This window comes from Boleophthalmus pectinirostris, unplaced genomic scaffold (genome assembly GCF_026225935.1).
Source record: "Boleophthalmus pectinirostris isolate CB_2022bp ecotype Guang Dong unplaced genomic scaffold, ASM2622593v1 HiC_scaffold_15, whole genome shotgun sequence".
NCBI classification, from domain to species: domain Eukaryota; kingdom Metazoa; phylum Chordata; class Actinopteri; order Gobiiformes; family Gobiidae; genus Boleophthalmus; species Boleophthalmus pectinirostris.
The window spans coordinates 31,836,255-31,854,167 of NW_026571070.1; the positions used below are offsets into that span (position 1 = coordinate 31,836,255).

General features: G+C 42.2%; 1 protein-coding gene across 2 annotated transcripts in view; it reads left to right on the forward strand.

Annotated features, from left to right (window-relative positions):
• waca (WW domain containing adaptor with coiled-coil a) overlaps positions 1-17,403 on the forward strand; it is a 32,494-nt gene extending 15,091 nt beyond the window's left edge. Inside the window, exons 7-13 of one of the 2 annotated variants that reach the window (XM_020930712.2) lie at positions 4,643-4,885; positions 8,186-8,308; positions 11,809-11,960; positions 14,561-14,688; positions 15,742-15,907; positions 15,983-16,110; positions 16,187-17,403. In XM_020930712.2, the coding sequence (XP_020786371.1) occupies positions 4,643-4,885; positions 8,186-8,308; positions 11,809-11,960; positions 14,561-14,688; positions 15,742-15,907; positions 15,983-16,110; positions 16,187-16,256 (1,010 nt within the window). In that variant the 3' untranslated portion in view covers positions 16,257-17,403. Of the gene's footprint in view, positions 1-4,642; positions 4,886-8,185; positions 8,309-11,808; positions 11,961-14,560; positions 14,689-15,738; positions 15,908-15,982; positions 16,111-16,186 lie in introns of both variants that reach the window. The other variant, XM_020930711.2, reaches the window with a different exon arrangement.
• The last annotated feature ends 510 nt before the right edge of the window (positions 17,404-17,913 follow it).

Consider the following 17,913-nt stretch of genomic DNA (forward strand, 5'->3'; position numbering starts at 1 on the left):
TGCTCTATGGGTAGCCCTAGTAACATATTTATGGGTTGTTCCTAGTAGGCGTCCAGGGGGGAAAGAGTTAAAGATTGCTCACCATGCTGTTGTACTGTTAGACATTAGCTCAAAGTTCTCCTGCACCATGAGGGTTGAAATTCCAGCAGAGTATACTGGGATCAGTCGATGTTTTCAAAGTATGCAAGTTACTGGTCCTTCTAAATCTCTGCTCTACAGGGTGAATTCAGGACCGAGCCAATGATATGGGTTAACACTAATATGGGTCACTTAACGGGGTACGACATTCTCACCGGGTATTAGCAGTTCCTGAATGGAAGGGAGGCTTCATATATCAGGATTCATCAGGATGTAGGACACTCTCGCCTTCCCTGCATAGATTTGCTTATAGTTCTTTTTATATTCTCAGTTATGTTTATTCTATTCTGTATATTGTGGGGGTTTGTTCTATTCACTTGTGTGTGGGGAGAGACGACTTGTATGAGGCAGTAAATTTATAGGAAAGATAAACGGCACTCTAGCACTACTTTTAATCACGTGTCCTTTGTGGTTTGTGTTGCTGTGTTGTTAGTGGAATGAAAGAATGCTAATGTGCCAACTTTTTTGGTCAGAGTTCTGATTCAGAGTCCTGTTCAAAAGCTGGCTTTATTTTTTAAACACTTGACTATTCAGTTAGTGCTGTTAAACAAAAACCTCACTTTTTAAAAAAATGGGATTAATTGCAATTCTAATTTTTAATTGTACTTATTTAAATGTAACAAACATTCAGATTAATTTCAGTTAGAAATGTAATTTATTTAAAGTATTTTTGCAGAATATTACAAATAAGCCCGACTGTCTTGAATGATAATTCCTAATGAATGAATGAATGTGGTGACATGTTCCAGGGAATTTAGTTTAGTTTTTATTTGAAGGGACAATGAGAGACAAACCGAAATATTAAGGTTGTAAAAAGATGTTCCGCACCAGATTAGAGCTGAACAGCTTTTTCATCAGCGATCCCTGATAACAGAAACATTATACAATTAATCAATGATAAGAACCATTCACACTGTCCACTCTCGCACGCACGCACACACACACAAACACACACAAACACACACACCATATCACACATTAGCAGAGCAAAGCATTAGGTATTTACAACATTACTAATTTCATTTTATAAAGTACATATTAACCTACCATGACCAAACAACAGCTTTAGTTGCCTGGGAGTGTAACTGGTTCTTAAGGTGACATGTGCGGGTTACAAGTAGAGCCCGACCGTTATATCGGTTGGCCGATATGGGCACCTGAAGGCATATCGGCTATCAGCCGATATGTTTGCTTATATGGGCCGATATTTCCCGTGGGCATGCTATACCTTGTTATAAAGCTTAGACTCTCTACATTATGTTCATTTAATCCAATTTACAGTCAGATAAATGTCTTAATATGTGGCTCCGCATCAGTATTTATCTGCGGAGTCATTTGTCTGTGTCTGTGTCCGTACTGTCCCTGAACACACCCCCAGAGTCGCGTCAGTCACGTGCGTTTGTTTACACCTGTACACAAAGATCCAAACACTGAGATTATATTCTTTTTGCGACAATCGGTTTGAGTCTGGATTAAAAGAACATTTATTAGTGCAGACTTGTGATGTGAGGAGGAGCCTGTGTGAGGGCTGAGTGTTGGAAATATGTCGACTTTGAAGCTAGTTTTGTTTTTTCTCATTAGTTAGCTATTAGCTGCTCCCACACATAAAGAGGCTGTTTTCTCTTCCATGACTATATTGGCTGTATATTTGTTACTGGACCTGCATTGATATGTAAATGAGCTGTGAATAGATGTGTGAATGATGATACTTGCGCATATAATTAATTACCGTGGAGCACAGCATTTACGGCTAAAGGCTAATAGCGGTAGTTTCTTTACAAGCTAGTAGTGATGGGTCGGTTGCGAACGAAACGACTCTTAGACCCTGATCCTTATTGGGAGCCGTGTTTTCTCTTTCTCTCACTTTTTTCTCTTTACGCCACGTGCAGACTCTTGGTAGTTTGACAGCAGCAGGGGCTGAAAACCAAACTTTCAGAATTATGCCTATGCATAGGATAGAAAAAAAATATGCATATTTGTCTGTAGTTCAGCATAAAATAAATAAACCAGGACTAATCTTGGACTCGAGAGAGGGAGAGAGATAGAGACCGAGTCCTGGTTCAGTTCTGGTTTAGTCCTGTTTTACACATGGTTTAGATCAGTTTTAGTCCTGGTTTAGTCCTTTTTCAGTCCTGGTTCAGTTCTGGTTTAGTCCTGCTTGCAACAAAACAATCTGAATAGCTGCTTGGGACCCAAAAGAGCCAGCCGCTTTTAGTTAGCCAAGCCAAAAGGGCCAGTTCTCTAAAAAGAACTGGAATACCCATCACTAGTAGCTAGAATGTGATGCAAAAATTCCATTAGGCCAACCTACTGTCTGTAAATATGACGTAAAGAGGCAGAATAACAATAAATGTTGCCTAAATAAACCCAATTTAAAATCCACAAGAGCCAAACCGAAGTTTTTTAAACAATTCAAGATTTACAGTGAATTTTTACATCACTAAATATATCGGCAGCTCCAACTCCCATTATATCGGTTTCATATCGGCCACAACAAAATCCATAGCAGTCGGGCTCTAGTTACAAGGATAACGACATAAGTCCTCTTCCACTTTGGGACATGATTTGGCCATCAACCAACAATCTTCATCAACTACCATCTTATTTTCCTCAAGCATAAGGCCTTCAACTGGACATGTCTTGGTTTGGTCTGTAGTGGCATCGCTCCACACTCGTAAACGTTATCCACAGAGAGATCTGCCTCATCCTTGTGAGGAGCAGTTTAGGGAAAGACTCGGTTTGATCGCTTCAGTTGATGAGTTACCTTTGTCTGCCCTGCCATACACCAAGGCCTAAATAGTTATGAGTAGGCTGGTTGTTTTAATACAGTTAGATAAATGAACCGGATCAGTCAGGTCACGACACGGCGAGTGGAGTGTTCATCTATCAGCACTGCTACTCCAAGCTGCTGGGTCCAATAGATCTGATGTATTTTCTGTAAGGGCTTCTCCACTTTTCCCCAGGCCATACTTAGACCTCCTCTCCACTCACACTGGGACCTGAGAACCTGAGAGGATTTTTTTTTTTATCATTGTACCATATTATATCAGTGTTCCCTCATCACAAATACCTAAAGAGATGTCATCTGTGCTCGTTTGACTAGTTTGGCGATCTCTCTCAGGCTCTATTTGATCCCTCCTTACAGTTAGTTTTAAGAATCTCTGTAGTGCTCAGCCAACAAATCTACATCATGCATGCTCCCACACGACAATTCTCCATAAATATACAAAAACTGTACACAACAACTTGAGAAAACTGATGGGATGTGCTTTGTGCAGTAGTTTAATTAGCGGGATGCACGCTGATTGTGTTGATAGCTATAAAACATGTTAATACATTGTTTGCAGGAATATAGCATTTCCAAAACAATAAAAGGTAACACCGTGATCTGCATAAGCATGTTATGTGTTAGTTAATACTGCATGGAAGTAAAATACCCACTCTTTAAAGAATCTGTGAGAGGAGCGCTGTGCTGTTGACCTTTGACCTCCTGGTTCTCCAGAGGAATGAGACTGTCCTGAAAAACTCGTAGCCCTTTTGAACAGGGCATGTGTGCTTTTAAGATGTTTATGTTAGCAACCATTAGCAACTTTCTTGGTTGGCCCCTAATATGCAATCTTGTTTTTGTTTTATCCAAACACTTTTGGTTATTTTTGCCCTACACTAATGATGGAATAGGCTATACACTAGGTTCTATATGGATTATTTCTGCACATTACACTAATCATTAAATTAGGTCCAGCTTGTGTCGTCATGAAGGCTACGTCTTTAAAAGTATAAATTATGATGCAGTGCAGAATTTCACTTAGCTCTGTGATTTTATTGTGTACAAAAATAGTTTAGACTCTAAGCTTTGAATATACTCGTATGCTTTGGAGTTGACCTCGGTCACATCCTCAGAGGACTTGAGGACATGCTGAAAACTGTGCTGAAAACTGAAGGCCATCTACACTTACTACAAAACTGTAGCATTGTAGTGACATCTAAAACCTAATCTAGTGTAGGTGAATGAATGTTTGGTGAACAAGAGAATGAGCCTACTCCAGCGTACTAATCACAGGGTACAAATACTGCAATTGGCACTCCCCTGTGTAGACTTGGAAATCAAACTGAAGAAATAAAATAAATACACCTGCTCTATAAGGCTTCGCATCCATAATGAACGAGCCACCATCATTAAGTGTGGTTAATTTTCATTATGATACTGTGAAATATGGACGTCTCAAACTATAAACTTGTTAGAGCTTCTGAGCTGTTAAAAGGAGGAGTGTGTGGGAGTGTCAGCGCTCACAGCTCCGCCCCGGCTGGAGCGCACAGCAGGCACCGGAGCAGAGGAATTGAGACAGCGAAGGGGATGTCATTTAATTAAGTGGTTTGTTTTGGCTTGGCAATACTGAATAACTTGTGTATTATCCAAAAAAAGTGTGACTGTGTTGAGTCAAGTGTGCAGACGAGTCGTTGTACTGGCTGCTGAACTAACAGCTCCTCCTGTGTGTCCTTCCAGAGTCTGCCCAGGGGGAGAAGCCCTCCGCAGCGACCCAGTCTTCATCTTCTGGCTCTGGGAGCCTGAACCCCTCCAGCGCCCCCTCTGGTTCCTCCGCCTCCACTGTCCCTGTGTCTCCTGTTCTTCAGTCCACGACCCCTCCTCTACTGCAGGACCCCAGCCTTCTGCGACAGCTCCTCCCCGCTCTTCAAACCGCCCTCCAGCTCAACAACACCAGTGTGGACATGGCCAAAATTAATGAAGGTAACACGCACGAGATATTGATACAAAGAAACTCAGAAGGCAGAATTCAGGGTTTTTTAGTCGCGGTGAGGATCAGTGGCGCTGCTACAGCTCCCTTAAACTGCCGAAGAGACACCGTCCAACGTCATGTATTTATTGAATCACACAGGTTACAAGAATGAATGGACGGTTACATTTTTCTAGCACAGTAAAAAACACAGAGAATAAAGGTGTGTATTGTGTGTGTGCCAGCTCCTGAGGTGTAAGGGAGGGGTGTGCGTAGAGAGGACTGTCCTTGCGGAAGATAACAGTTAATGAGAAGTTGGTTTTCCCGTGAGAAAATACCCTTTGATAATAATAATAAGACAAAGAAGCATCTATACAGCATTTGAAAAACTCTTTAACACACGCTTTGGTTACATTTGCTTGGACACTGATCTGGCCTTGAGTGATTCTTTTACAATTGCCCTGTTTACATGAGAGCTTTAATTAAATTTAATTAAATATAATGTAATTTGGACAAAAAATTAATTAATTAATTCCTAATGATTATTCGGCATTAAACTTATTTTGAATTAAACTTAAATCCAAATTAAGCGAGTGTTTTTTTCCGATTTTCCACTTATTCCGCTTAAAAAATAATTCTGGTCGTTTAGCTCATGGGCATTGGATCACCCTTCTGACGCAATGACGCACTTCAATATGGTGAAAAACTTTGGATCATGGTTGTGCACCCAAACCTCTTCTTTTCCCGCTGCCTATGTAATTGCGAAAGGTACTGAGGTTCCCTGTTAAAAATGCGAGCCGTCCTCATCCCAAGTTATCATCATAAACTCATAAAATAGCAGCATGGAAAACTTTGAGCAGGAGCTCTAACATCACGTAACAGCAGTAAAGACGTGGGGGCACTCATCGTAGTGCGCAGCCCCTCTCCGAGAGCGTTGGTCAGACAGGTCCATAGGCTCCGTCCTGCATGTACTGGTTCCAGCCCGGGGACGAGCAAGACCAGTGGGTCTGTGCAGAGACAGTGAAATACGTTTGTGTCCCTGTCCAGTCAGAACCCTTCCCACCCTCAGACGTTGAGCGGAATTAAATAAAGCCGATTTAACGTGTTTTCCATGTAAATCTTAATTCAGAATTATTATTTCCATGTAAACTTGAATCAGAATAATTTAATTCCGAATTAATTAATTATGGATATCCTCGTGTCAATTTAACTTTTTAAATAGAGGTTGACAATATGGGGCTGATGCTGGTAGTGGTTTTAGAGTAAAGGAGCATCTGATGGCTGTTAAGCTCTGCCCATATTTTTGAGCAAAAAAAAAAAAAAAGGAAGAAACACTTGAGATGTCAATGTGATGCTAGATATCTTTATAAATATGGACAGGACAATGTCTTAGGAACAAAATGATGTCACCTCTTTTAATGGAAATAAAATATTGAGAGGGCTGCATTTTACATACACCCTGAAAATAAAAGTGAGATAATGATGTGAGAGCAGGGCTCCAGACTAATTTTTTGGGGATCGTTCCGAAACTGTCCCGAACCCTAGACTGAACGTCCCAGATAGATTTCCTTTGTCCCGATTCAATTAAGTTTCATTTATTTATTATTAATATTGATATTTTTCCTATTTCCAGTGCATTTTTGCTACTTCTTGTACAGGCAGAGCACATGGACGCAGCAGCAGCAGCCTGCCCTGTGTCCCTCTGCTCCAGGGGACAGTGAGAGGAGGAGGGAGGGACAGAAGTGTGCAGGGCTCAATACAGCGCTATAGCCATATTTGCTCTGTGGCATTTTAAAGCTGTTTAAAATGACCATAATAATAAAGTATATGATAAATGCACTGATAATGGGTATCTTTCCAGCACCTGCATGATAACACTGACAGGGGCGATGGCTGTGCCTGTCTCGAGACTGTCCCAGTGAAAAGCTCTGATCGTCCCCTCCTCAGTTTTTACCCTCCCCGGGACGACGGGACAGTGTTATTCTCGAGCCTTGTGTGGCAGACTTGTTTACTTTGCCAAAGTTTAATTTCTGCAAATGTCCCTCCATGGATCTGCCTTCCCAGAGCATCAGTGCCCCACCACCGAACCACTCGTGCTGAAACATGGTGCAGGCAGCAGAGCTTTCTTCTTGTCCTCTCCACACTCTTTCACGTCACCAGGGCACCAGTGGTGGACTTGCCATTCTGGTGTGGCCTAACAAATACCAATGGTGCTGGGCGGTGTACACAGAGCCCACTACAGAATGTGGACAGACTCTGCAGCTTCTGTAGGGTTAAGGAATGGCCTCGTACTCCCAGTTGTGATAATCATTGTAGCCAAAGCAGCACTAGTGGGAAAACTGGCTGAAAATGACCAAGAGGGAGAAACTTGAAATGACCTGCACAGACAAAACCAGTTGTGTTTTAGAGGTTGTCTCCTTGGTACCGCTCTAGTGCACCTGTTGTTTATTTCCATTAAAAGACGTGACATCCTTCTGTTCCCTAGACATTGCCCTGTCCAGATTTGAATAGATATGCAACCTAATTTTTTTCACATTAAGATCTGATGTGTTTTCGAAGTGTTCCTTTATTTTTAGCAGTGTGTATAGGAGAGATTTGGAGAATTTTCCCCAAAAATATAACATGCAAAAGCAGATGCTCTAAAAAGTGCTAATACTGCCCAAGTGTAATTGGCCTATTTTTAGTTTCTAATGAGCTGATATCAGGACCAACATTTTATCTCTATCCCTCGTTACACTAAATTTGAAAGATTGCATTCTCCACAATTGAGTAGTTCCATTCATTTTACAGTCTGAATGATCATCTGAGCGTGATCCTGCAGACTGTTTCACACCAAACAGAAGCTGCTCTTGTTCTGTGTTGACCACAGCTACATGCAGCTTTCCTTTTCTCATGGCACATATGCAGTGTGTTGTTTAATCATATCTTAATATGATTTATCTGGGAACATACTTTGGTCTCTCTACTTTGCCAGAATCATTTTACTGATGTCTGTCTTGCCCCCCAAATTTGGTCTGGCAGCTTGGGCACAAGTTTATGCCAAGTGGGTAGAGGGTAAAGGGATCTATAGGACCCGGGGAGTGCAGTTTAAGACCAGGGGGACCATGTAGAATTTGATCAAGTAGATTATTTACATAATGGCAATTTGAATTAAATAGCTTGTGAAGTTGCTGCTGTATTTTATGGTAATGTCTTTGAGGTCCCATTTGTATCTTAGGTCATGTGTATAACCACATGTTTCTACAGCGCTGCATGTGCATTAGTTGAATGTGCACTAGTTACTCTGCTCTAACATGGTGTGTGTTTGTGTCCAGTTCTCACAGCGGCGGTCACACAAGCGTCACTGCAGTCGATGCTTCATAAGATCCTCACGGCCGGACCCTCAGCGTTCAACATCACTACTATTCTGTCACAAGCAGCTCAGCTCTCCAGCCAAGGTAACACTCGACCTCTCCCTCTGAACACTGCTCTGGACTTAAAGTGCTTAAAGGCATGATTTGCCTGAGCAGCTACTGTCTTCTGCATCCTGAATATGTCTGCTGTTGTACCGTGAAATACTTTTGCAGTGTGCTAATATGAACCTGTCTGCAGCCTCCGTTTGGTCCATTGCTGGTGCATGCTGTTTTTTTTAACGATTGTGTTCATGTTCGCCAAGAAATTATAATTATATCAACGTACAATGAGATGTGACATTTGACATCCTCACATGTGTGGAGTGTGCATGTGTGTGCATACCTAAAGAGGTGGCTATGTAGCTTCTATAGTCTAGCTCTCAAATGTGATTTCAGAACTCCATAAAGTTTGGACAGTTTTTCTGGAGCCACTGTGCACACTAGGGATGATTCATTTGATTAAATTTTCTTACTCGATAGATTTTTGATTAATCATTGACGTTTTTATGTTAAAATGATCGTCATTATTATTACTATTACTATTCTGCATAAATAAACCATATTAGCCTTTGCCGACATTTGTTTACGTTTTACAGAAATGAAACCACATGAACCTCATTTGCATAAACTATAAGCGCTGATAAAAACAGCTCATCCTTGTGCGCTGATGCAGTTCAGCTTCTGTCGGACTAAAGGACACGACTCAGTGGAATATGAGTGTTCTTTCTGTGACAGAGGGATGTTGATGATGATGGTGAGTCTGTTCTGTGCGTGTCACGTTGGAGATATTTTCAGAGATCAGACGTATGCAGGTTTAGTACAGCTCTTTATTTCGCTCAAATTTATGTTGCAATAACCAGGATAATGGGTATATATGCACCATGACGAAACCGGGATACTCAAAAAACCCGATCATACCTGGGACACTGATGTGCTGTAAACACACTCACTGAGTGGTACAGTGTCTCCAAGGAACCAGAGCTCAAACGTGGAACTGTGAGGCACAACTCCAGTGCTTGTGTCAGACACAGCTTTGTCTCCTTACACTACACACAGCAACACACATTCAGTGTGTCGATTAAAAATGAACGTGACTGACAAAATTCTTAATGATAATTATCGATGGTCAACTAATCCTGCCGTCCTTTGTCCTCACTGCAGTGTGATCAAACTATAAGCAGTGAATGTACTCAAGGAAAAGTAGAGATTCAAATATTGTCCAAGCAGTGAAGGGTTAGGCTTTGTTCAGAGTTTTAAGTGGGCTAATAATAGTTGTAGAAGAGCTCAAACAGTATAATGGTTTAGTAGTAAAAGGTTACTGTGTTGTCTTAAGGCCCAGCTCACTCTTCAGTGCCCAGTGTGGTGATCCCAGTCCTGTGTGATTCTCTTGTGAAGAGTCCAGTTACTGTTAAAAGTTTTTTATTTACTAGGAAATAACATGTAAAAACATATTCTACAAAGTATAGGTTAGCTTTCCTCTAACGTGCTGTAGAATGCAAAGAACTGATTAGATTTTGTTCAAAATTTCCCTCAAACCCATAGTTGTTCATATTGACGCTCGTGTGTTAATAGCTTCTATAATGTAAATACAGACGGTGTACCTACACTAACATGCATTTGCAAGCCCAAGTGAGTTTTGTGCTTCTGTTGTTCATACTGCAGACATCCTCACTGTGTCTCAGTCCTGTTTTATTTTTTTGCTAGTATGCCCTTATGTTTGTTTTGACACAAATGTACAATGCATTTCTCCGATTGGTTAATTCACCTGTCAATCTGAGGCAGTTTTGATACTTTGCAGCTGATGTCATCAACATTCTCTGGGGTAGTGATGCTAACTTTAAGCACTGCTCTATCTGAGGCTGGTTGGACTTTAACCTGACCTTTAGGGTTGGGAGGTAATACAGTATTGAGGTATCCCACGGTATCAAAAAGTAGCAACAATATCAGTTTCATTACAGTCATTAAAAAATCTACAGTGCAGAAGGACCTAATATAATTTACTGATCCCTGCATTTGTTTGCTCAGCACAAATGAATGTGTGGTTATATTTTAAATTTGATGCCATCACGATTTAAAATTAATAGTATCTATAATGTTTCCTTGAACTGTGTGGGGAGATGACGTTTGATTAGTTCTGTTGCGTTGTCATGTGACGCTCAGAAGAGACCAAAACAAGATGGCAAGTCTTGGCCACAAGCGAGTTGGTCCCCCCTGTCCACACTAGTACATATTTGAGTCATTTTCGATGTAGATGCAGTGTTCATCCACTAATCTGTTTGAAAACGGCTCCAGAGACGGAACGATCTGGTGAAGCCAGCTCCCATGAATTCATTTGATTATAGATCTGATCCGGCACTGTTTGGATGCATGAAAACACTGATACTCTGATGTTGGTCTATGCACTGCAAAGTAATTCACTGACAAAAGGCTAAGAGGCTAGCATATATTCAAACGGTCTATAAGTATGACCTGTAGACGTATTATCTCAGAAAAGTTTAACATGAACCATCTCCAGACTCGCCATTAGCAGATCACCCCTCTGTCACAGAAAGAACAGACATACTCCACTGAGTCGTGTCCTTTAGTCCGACAGAAGCTGAACCACATCAGCGCACAACAGCGAGTTGTTTTGAATGCTCAGTTTATGCTAATTAGCCATACAGTTTCGTTTCTGTAAAACATAAACACACATGCTCAGAACTGTGTGGATAAGGAAGGACTGTGGACCCAGAAACGAGGTGTCCAGATGCAGATCGTTTCCGATACAGTGATACACAGATTCGTTTCAGTGTGAACGGGGTCTCAGTGGAATATGAGTGTTCTCTTTGTGACAGAGGTTGTACTGCTGATGCGGAGTCTTGTGTGTGTATATCACGTTGGAGATGGTTCATGTGAAACTCAGATTCTAAGTTTATATAACGGTTTATTATAACCATAGACTGTTTAGAGGTGTGACTTCGTGGCTTACCAAATTTTGGTAATACGGTAATACCGTATACCCTGGTAAAATTCTGAGGTTTAACTGTATCAAAATTGGGATTCCGCCCAACCCTACTGAGCTTTATTTTAGCACAATCTCAGTAGAAAGCTGACTTTGTTGGAGCTACAACAGATGAACTGATTTGTGTTGCTAGACTCTCACACTTAAAATTAGTCACAAACTAGCTAGCATTAGTCAACAGTTTTTCAGTTAGTCTCTCATCTTTTTGTTGAAAATTAAACTCCTAAACAGGACCATGAATGCTCGGACTGATCACAGGCTCCTGAAAATGTGCTCTTTAAATCACTTTAGTGTTTTACTTTAGAGTTTTCAGATGATTGTAAAAAAAAAAATTTGTCAGTGCTTGTATCCATTGTGTCACCATTGCAGTAACCGCTGAACATTCCACCAATAGAGATACATGTAGAAAGCCCTCAGCATGATGTCACTGCAAAGTATCAGTATCTTAAATATATCCTGTGAAGTAAGTTTTGATGAAACTAGTAGTCAAACGTGTTGTATTTCAGCTGTATGTATGTTTACATAGTGTCCTCTTGTGTTGCAGCCGCTCAGCAGTCCAACCAGTCGCCCATGTCATTAACGTCAGATGCCTCGTCACCGCGGTCGTACGTGTCCCCTCGGATCAGCACGCCACAGACCAATGCCGGGCCCCTGAAGCCTCTGCTCAACACGCAGCCCGTCATCGCACAGGCAAAGGTACAGAGCTGCACTCATGTTTGTGATGGTGGGGCAAATCTTGAGTCGTGTCTCTAAACGGTGGTTCATAGGTCTCCGAGTGAGACGGGGACAAAGATCAAACTTACACAGGTTTCAGATCAGTCCCAACTTGTCTTTGGCTGTATGATGCTTCTGATATTTCAGTCTTTGTCTCAGAGTGAGCTCTTCTCTTCTCACTGTGCCTGTCTATATGAGACATTAACACAAAGAGCCTGGAGCCTGTTAGAGAGAAACCTTTGTCTTTTCCACATCTGTTCATGTGCACCATCACACAGTGTACCTGTGAGTGTTTTACCATTACCAATTCCTCACATTGTGTAATGCAACATCCAGAAATGTAGTAAGCCCAAAATGCACTGTGTAACCTCTACTTGATGGTAAACCATGGAGATGGTACAGTTTTGCCTCAGATGTTCCATACTAAGTAGGGATGGAACCATATCCAAGTTTCTGAGTATAATATTTTGTATTTGTTTATTTATTTCATTCATAAAGTAAAAAAAGACATCGAGAGTGTCACAACATCAGATGTACAAGAAATGAATGAAAAGGAGCAGAAAGAAGAGAAATCTTATGTTATCTGCCCCCCTTTCCCCTTTCAAGACAATACATCAACATCAATGTTTACTAAACATTCCAAATCAGTTCAGGCACAATTGCTGATCAATTGTAAACCGTAATCTTCACTTTTATGCACAAAAACTTAGTTTTCTTTTTCATACATACACATTGCATTTGATTTTCACGATATGCATCTCATGGTACGATATTTATTTTTGTACAGACTAACAAAACTGTATAATATTCTACTTTATCCTCTGATTCTGTTTAAAAGTGCTTGTAAGAGATATTTCATTGTGTAAATTGGACTGAAACAGAGCAAAGGATCATGGTCTATGTAGTTCCTTCTGTTATTTTTAGCTCTTGCTGCACCATAACAATGAAATTAAGCAAAAACACTTGTGGACCATCACAATATATCGAATTACGATATTATTGTGAAACTTTTGACAATATGATATCACGATATTCCCATTATTGTTACAACCTTAAACATATATTTTGTGTTTGTTAAATTGTTTAAATTGCTCAAAAATACATAGAAGCACATTCATTCTTACTGTGAGAGTGATCACTTCTACACAGATCTGACCTGTAACTTGGCCTATTGGTGTCATCTGTTAATCTCCACAAAGATGAATCATTTTAATTCCATGCTGTGGAACATTCCAGGCAAAATCTCCATGGATACCATATTTTCCACACTATTAGGCGCTCTGGATTATAAAGCATAGAATGGTCTATTTTCAAACTTTTTTCACAAATAAACCATGTGGGACTTTAAAGGAAACCCAACAGTGTGATGGGTGAGTGGTTTTGTTTGTTTGTTCGTTCACAGTGACTCTGGGCTTTGTTCAGTTGTGGCGTGTAGGGAGGGTGCTGTCTGGGACCAACGGATTGTCGGCGTGTTCGCAGTGACTCAGTTGTTCAGTTGTGTCTAGAAGTGGCACATTGCACTCGCTTTTTCAGTTCGTTCCTCCGTTGATGAGTGTGTCTGTGGGTGTTTTTCGCTGTGTGGTCGCTGTCTGCTCCGTGTGTGTTTGCATGTTCTGCGGGTGGTGCGGCTTTGTAGTTTACTGAAGTCGTGCTGGGACACCCGAGTGGATTCGTGTATAGGACTCTCTGGATTGTGGGGCGTCGTTTTTTGATGGGATTGGAGGCTTAAGAGTGCACCCTATAGGCGAATTTCAGCTGACGTCATTGTTATTAAAAGCCCGCGTTGCATGCTGGGAAATATTTTGGTCGGAGGCAAGAAACACGATAGCGGTCAAACACAGAGCGTAACCTCGCGTATTTATCCTCGATAATGGTAAATTCCTGCTGCATTATCAGATGCACAAATAGAGGAACGGAAGAAGGAAAATGTCTTTTTCTTATTCTGAGTGAAAAGAACTGCTAACAGTGAATTAAATGGCTTTCAAACATTCGCAGAGCAAACGTAGAAGATCCTAACAAACCGTGGACTCCAACAAGTTCAACAACACATCGAGACTCTTGGAGGTTTTCATCTTTTCTGCTGTGAATGGCCCAGGAGTTTCCACCAAGTCATTGTGGATATCGCCCAAGTGAATATTTGTCCAGGTAGTTGGCGATTCTGACCAGAAATTTGGTTTGGTCCACCTTTTGTCGGGGTTGAAAAGGGTGATTTGGCTCCATCGATGCTTATGACCAATTTCTGGTCAAATGGTCTTGGGTCCTCTGCCGTTAGAGTGGATAAATAACCAGGATCAATACCCTTTACGTGCTTTCTTGCTCCGTCCGTCATGTTGTTTCTTACCACCGACCAAAATAATTCCCAGCATGCTACGTGCACTTTTGTCAACAATGAAACTCACCTATAGCCTGGAAAATGCGGTACTAGTAGATTGTAGACTCAATACCAGCACGGCTCCATAGTGTGTCTTTAAGTGATAAACTTGCTGGTCAAACGTTGCACATATTCAGAACGTTCACTGAGCCCACTGCATTTATATTGTGACTGCTGATGCGTGTGTTTAAATTGTGTTTGTGTTGTGCAGGTGAGCTCATCGTCAGTGAAGCAGGCGTCTCACCCTCAGCCCTCCTCGCAGCCGTCTGCCTCCGGTGACAAGCAGCAGCACAGCCACGATGCTACGAGCGCCTCCCCACGGACACTGCAGCGCCAGGGGTACGATCACTCACCCTCACAGCCCCCCAGTCCTGTCTGTGTGCACGTCCTTACAACTACACCGCCTGGGATTATGTGCCTTTGCTTTAGAGGCTCTTCATAAAAGCCTTTCATTGTGGACTTATGGCACCATCTAGTGGCCCTTAATGTCCTCTGTGCTACTTGGGGAATACGGTTTTGTTGGCAAGGCTCGTGTTAATCCCAGGAAATTGGCGCTATGTAAAAAGCCCAGCACACAAAACCACTCACCTTAAAAGCCCATATTATACTATTTTCTGATCTGTTTTTTCATCACAAACAGACCCGGAGTTGTGCTTTGTTTCATTCACATGTTTAACACACAAACCCTGCACATTTAGGCTGAGTTCTTCTCGCAGACGGAAAACTCTGTTCCACGTCGTGATGTCATGTGGTAATAAGGAAGTGCTCCACTGTGTTTTTAACTCCATATGCCTTCACTAGAATCATTTGGATGATTTCAGACCTGGGATTTCTAATCTCTACTGAACTAAACGTAAAAAGTATGTTAACTTGAAAACTAACACTACATGACATCACAAGGTGAAACAGCATTTTGAGCTTTGGAGATGAAATAATAAAGAGTCACTCAAACATGTGTGAATGAAACAAAACTAAACTCCAGGTGTGTTTTTAATGAGGTAACAACATTACAACATGGCTTAAGCTCGCAAGAGTCCATTTTGTGTAATGTAGTACTTTTAACCTTTACTGTGATTTCTAAATGCCGACATGGGCACGTATTGATTTTTGTTTGTTTTGCTGCTGTAATCTTTTGGGATGGTTCAGTAAACTTCACACCAGGGTTATTTTCACGAGCTAAAGATCGATCCTCTTCTGTAAGTGTGTAAAATGTCTTTAGACATCTTTCTGCTCTTTCTGCCTCTTCAGGTGATGTGAGTTACTTAAAGTAGATTTAGTAACTTGAAGCTCTGGTTATTTTCATAGAGTATCATTCAGTAATAGTTCTAAGTGCATGTTTGGTGTAAAGGCTGAGTGCACTGACAGAATGTTGTGTCCTGTGTGTGCCAGCAGTCAGAGGAGTCCCTCTCCAGGCCCTAACCAGCTGTCCAACAGCACGCCCTCCTCTGCCACAGGCTCCCGGGCCTCCTGCTCCCTCACCCCCTCCCTGTCTGCACACTTTAACGACAGCCTCATCAAACACGTGCAGGGCTGGCCCGCCGAGCACGTCGAGAAGCAGGTACTGTGTCTATCTTCACTTTATATGTGTGTGTGTACGTGTGTGTGCTCATGTCGTGTGTGTGTGTGTGCGCAGGCCTCCAGACTACGTGAAGAGGCCCACACCATGGGGAGCATCTGCCTCTCAGACAACTGCACAGAGCTCAAGAACCTGAGGTCTCTGGTCCGAGTGTGTGAGGTGCAGGCCACGCTGAGGGAGCAGAGGTACAGTGTGCTCCTCGTATGTGCTATGGTAAAAACATGTCTCACATATACTCACCTGTGTGTCTCTCTTTGACAGGATACTGTTTTTGAGACAACAAATCAAAGAACTTGAAAAGCTGAAGAACCAGAATTCGTTCATGGTTTGAGGACTGTTGGCTGTGGACGTGTATAAGGAGAATATTGCACAGAGGAGCTGGAGGCAGAGCAGTTGTTGAGTTCTCTGGAGCCCAGCCCGTACACAGGAGCTGCAGTGGGCCTGCTCGGGCCTGCTTTGGCCTGCTTTGGACCGCTGGGCTGGAGCATCCAGGAGAGCGCGAGGATCTGCTGAGGGCAGGGGACATAAGACTTTAACTGCGGAACCTGTAGATTTGTGTAGATGTTATTATCTATGTTGTAAATATGTTTTGTAGATTGAAGCCATGGAAAGCCATGTCTATCAAAGCTTTTGACATCCAAACTAATCAACGCTTAGGCGGCTCCGTTCATTAGCCAGCCTTTCCTTCATGTTCACTTGTCTGCAGTGGAGAGTTCATGCTGTCAGTCAGTGGAGCACTGAACTGTGACCAGCACAAGGAGGACCTGTGACATTACTGCTGTTTATCTGCACCTCAACACTAAAGCTAGAAGCTCGTCCTGCTCCTACAGCTCTGAGCTCACGTCCTGCTTTTCCTCCAGTACCAAAGACGTGGTACCAGCACTTTCCAATCACAGTACAAATACTGTTGATTATGACAAGAATGCTTTTACCAGGGCAACGTGACAAAACACTTGTGTTTACAAGTTCATCATAATGAAGACTTAACTGACAGCAGGTGAATTTCTTTAAAGACAGGTGTGCCCCTGCCCCTGCTCCTGCCCGTGGCCTGCTGTAGCACAGGTCAGGTCCTCCTTGGTGCTGCTCTGGTTCAGTGGTCTGTTCTAGCTTCTGGTGGCCCTGCATTTCCAGTCTGAATAAACTACAGTGCCTGGTGGTGTGCTGGAGTGAGTGATTTTAAACGGTGAGTGAGATGTTTGGGCGTGCTGCTTTTGGACCACCCCGGCCTTCTCAGCCCTGCCGCGCCTCTGCACCTGCCGAGCCTCTGCACCTGCCCCACCGGCCGGGGCATCTGGGTCATTCCTTTGTACAGACAGAACACACTTGTCATGAATGCTTTCGGACGGCAGTATGATGACACAGGATAGAGTTCAGTCACAGGCAGGTGTGGGCAGAAGCGCCTCAACAGTCTGCAGGGCAACGAGGGGTCAAAGGTCAAATGTGAAATGTATGTATTGTAATAAACATATTCAACTAAAGTGCTCAACTTGTTTTTGGGGTCTGGGGTTTGTGGCTCTGTCTCTGTGTGTCTGTACCAGTGATGTTAGTTGAAAGTTGTGCAGCTCTGAGTCAGCATGTGTCTAATGTGTTGTGTGTGCTGCCCTCTACTGGAGGAACTCGTCCAGTTGCAAAATAAGAAAATTAAGAAATGTGTTGGTTCTAGTATAAGCAGCCACTACAGAAATCACATTGATTTGAAATGCATTTTCCCTTTACCCTTTGTCATACAAAGCATTTCAACATGCAGACTAGTTGAGAATCATTTTTTATATGTTGAGTAATTGTTGGTTACATCCTTTTACTTAAAGCAGCTGTGTGTCACTTTCTGGAGTTGGCACAACACCAGGACCTACATGAATCCATAGACACAAAGTTAAAACTACTTAGGAACATTCTCCCTGGAGATGGATTCTTTGCCATGCTGTGGGAGACTGTGGACAGTGTTGGGAAGGTTACTTTTAAAATGTATTCCCCTACAGATTACAGAT